At 54.2% G+C, this 3,428-nt stretch overlaps 1 protein-coding gene across 1 annotated transcript in view; it reads left to right on the top strand.

Moving 5' to 3' along the window:
- LOC102418536 (vacuolar protein sorting-associated protein 33B) overlaps positions 1-3,339 on the top strand; it is a 25,055-nt gene extending 21,716 nt beyond the window's left edge. The window contains 7 exon segments of the mRNA XM_023747466.1: positions 7-36; positions 836-909; positions 1,640-1,690; positions 1,692-1,742; positions 2,418-2,493; positions 2,855-2,971; positions 3,269-3,339. Coding sequence (XP_023603234.1) covers positions 7-36; positions 836-909; positions 1,640-1,690; positions 1,692-1,742; positions 2,418-2,493; positions 2,855-2,971; positions 3,269-3,339 — 470 coding nt within the window.
- Positions 3,340-3,428: the final 89 nt, after the last annotated feature.

Genomic DNA, 3,428 nt, shown 5'->3' with positions numbered 1-3,428 from the left:
GCAAAGTGAGCAAGCTGGTGACAGACAAGGCTGCAGGTGAGCACGAAGCACAGGGAACCCCGATCCTCCTCTTCTCTGCACAGGCAGCACCCGGGAGAGAGATGAGCAGCAAGCACAGCTCCATTCCTACTGTTACTGTCATTACCGCCACTTCCGCTAGGGGGAGCTGCTCCCGGTTATTGGACACTCATCACGTGCTAAGCCCTTTAGATACGGTTTCTCATTTAGTCCTCACAAAGGTTAGTTTTATCTCCATTTTACACATGAGGAAACTGAGGCTGAGAGGATAAGTGACTTGTCTAAGTTCCCTCAAATAGTAAGTCACATTGGACCCCGGGTCACTGTGACCCCACAGCCTGTACACTTACATGTTTGCCCTGTAGGTGGCAGTAGAGAGCTGGCATGCTGTAGGACAGCGGTTCTCAACCTGTGGGTCACGACCCCTTTGGGGGTCGAACGACCCTTTCACAGGGGTCGCCTAAGACCATCGGAAAACATATATAATGACATATTGTTTTTGTGATTAATCACTATGCTTTCATTATGTTCAATTTGTAACAATGAAATTGGGGGTCACCACAACATGAGGAACTGTATTAAAGGGTCGCGGCATTAGGAAGGTTGAGAACCACTGCTGTAGGAGGAGGAAGAGGGGTGGGGGGAGGGTGGTGAACGTCTCATCAGGTCCAGGGAATTGTGGGTGAACAGCTGAGAGATGTGATGGGTCCGGCTACTTGACAAGAGGCGGGCCTGTCATTTCCGGAATGGAATCCTATGTGACAGTTTCATGAATCCATTGACCTTCGATAAAACCCAGCACAGATTTCTTCCCCAGGAAAGATCACTGATGCCTTCAGCTCTCTGGCCAAGAGGAGCAATTTTCGTGCCATCAGCAAGAAGCTGAATTTGGTACGTGGAGCAGGGATGAACGGGGTAGGGGGGTGCCGGTTCGGTCCTTGGTGGAGTACTTCGAGTCCGAAAAAACCTCTGCATCTTTTGTTTCTATCAAGATCCTACCACCCTGGCCGGTTTGGTTCAGTGGTTAGAGTGTCGGCCTGTGGACCGAAGGGTCACGGGTTCTATTCCCGGTTAAGGGCACGTACCTTGGTTGCAGGCTTCTCCCCGGCCCGCATCAGGGATTGTGTGAGAGGCAGCCAATCAGTGTGTCCCTCACATGGATGTTTCTCTCTCTCCCCCTCCCTCCCACTCTCTCTAAAAATCAATGGGAAAATATCCTCGGGTGAGGATTACAAAACAAGATTCTATCTTTCATAGCGTGATAGCATGGGCGTCACGTACCAATGAGGTAAGGCACACAGATTCATTCTGTTAGGAAATGTGTAACAAGCGCCTGACAAGGCCAGAGATGGCCAAGTGCTGCTTCAGCGACAGACACGTCCCATGTCACCGAGGCGTCGGCGAGGGGGCCCCTTCCCTCCAGCACTTCCCAGGAAATGTGGGAGCTCAGTCAAGAAAATCGGGCGCTGAACAGCAGCCGGAATCTTGTTTAGACTCTTCTTTTCGGGCCGTGGCTGCTTCTCCCTTTAGTTGAAGGAAGAACCGTTCTTGGGGACCCGCCACTTCTCTCTGACACCGTGAACGACCGGAGAGCTGAGTTGTCACTTGCTTTGCCCTCTAGATCCCGCGTGTGGATGGCGAGTACGATCTGAAGGTGCCACGCGACATGGCCGTATGTCTTCAGTGGCGCTTATGTGCCCCTCAGCTGCCGCGTCATTGAGCAGGTGAGAACACGTGACCCTCGCTCCCACGCGTGTCTCTCTCTCTCTCTTGCTTTCTCCTGGGCCCTGGTCTGACCCAAGTTTTGACTGCCCTGCTAACTAGCAAGAAATGGGATGGTTGGGCTGCTAGGACCTTCCTTTCCTAAACCCTATCCTGTTGCCCTACCCGGTTTGGCTCAGTGGATAGAGCGTTGGCCTGCAGATGGAAGGGTTCTGGGTTCAATTCTGGTCAAGGGCACATGCCCAGGTGTGCAGGAGGCAGCCGATCCATGATTCTCTCTCATCACTGATGTTTCTATCTCTCTCTCCCTCTGCCTTCGTCTCTGAAATCAGTAAAAATATTTTATTTATTTATTTATTTTATTTTATTTTATTTTTTAATTTTTTTTATTGATTTTTTTACAGAGAGGAAGGGAGAGAGATAGAGAGTTAGAAACATCGATGAGAGAGAAACATCAATCAGCTGCGTCCTGCACACCTCCTACTGGGGATGATGTGCCCGCAACCCAGGTACATGCCCTTGACTGGAATCGAACCTGGGACCTTTCAGTCCACAGGCCGACGCTCTATCCACTGAGCCAAATCGGTTTCGGCCTGAAATCAGTAAAAATATTTTAAAAAATAAATAATAAGCCTCATCCTGTCTTAGATCTGAAACTCACTCCCGTGCCCCCCCAGGTGCTGGAGCGGAGGAGCTGGCAGGGCCTGGACGAGGTGCTGCGGCTGCTCAACTGCAGCGAGCTGGCCTTCACAGGTGCGTGGCCTTGGCAGCGGGGGCCGGGCGGGCCAGAGGCGGCTGGACGCATCCCTGGTGCCAGCGTGCCAGGCAAGGGCTGAGTCTGGCCCTGGCTGGTGTTGCTCAGTGGATGGAGCGTCGGCCTACAGACCCAAGGGTCCTGGGTTCGATTCCGGTCAAGAGCATGTACCTCAGTTGTAGGCTCCTCCCTGGCCCGGGCCCTATTTGGGGCTCATGCAGAAGGCAACCAATTGGTGTGTTTTTCTCAGTCTTTCCCTCTCTCTTCCCCTCTCCCTAAAAATCAATGGGAAAATATCCTCATGTGAGGATTAAACCAAAAAAAAAAAAAAAAGAGCCGCGTCTGGTCTGCTCTCCACAGGCGGGACCAAGGACGACAAGGCTCCCAGTGAGTCCCTGCGCCTCATCCTGGTGGTGTTCCTGGGGGGCTGCACCTTCTCCGAGATCTCAGCCCTGCGGTTCCTGGGCAGAGAGAAAGGTGAGCGAGGACGGAAGGGAGACAGCCGGTCCGCGGGCGGGCTCTGGGCTGCCAAGGGCAGCACTCGGGAAGGCCCTCTGCTGCCCTCTGGGTACCACTGGCTGTGGGCTGGAGAGCAGGAGCCCGGCTCCAGGGCGTGGCCAGTCGCTGTGCCCCGAGCGTGGCACCCACGTGTCTGCGCCCGTGAACCGGTTCTTGGATCCAGCCCGGGCTGTGGAGGGGCTCTAGGCAGCGGGCCGGTGACGGGAGCCACTGATCTGCTCGTACTCACCTGGCTGGTGCTTTTGGCTTCTTCAGGGTTCAGGTTCATTTTCCTTGACGACAGCAGTCCACCAACAGCGCTCGCCCTCATGGAGCCCATGAAGTGAGTGGAAAGCCTGGAGGTTGCCCTGGGACGGCTCCCCAAGGGTCTGGAAGGAGGGGGAGTAGCCGGGAAGTTCCCGGCCCCCCAAACCCC

This window comes from Myotis lucifugus, unplaced genomic scaffold (assembly GCF_000147115.1).
Source record: "Myotis lucifugus unplaced genomic scaffold, Myoluc2.0 scaffold_883, whole genome shotgun sequence".
NCBI classification, from domain to species: Eukaryota; Metazoa; Chordata; class Mammalia; order Chiroptera; family Vespertilionidae; genus Myotis; species Myotis lucifugus.
The sequence above is the reverse complement of the archived record's forward strand: the minus strand, read 5'-3'. Positions and strand labels throughout refer to the sequence as shown.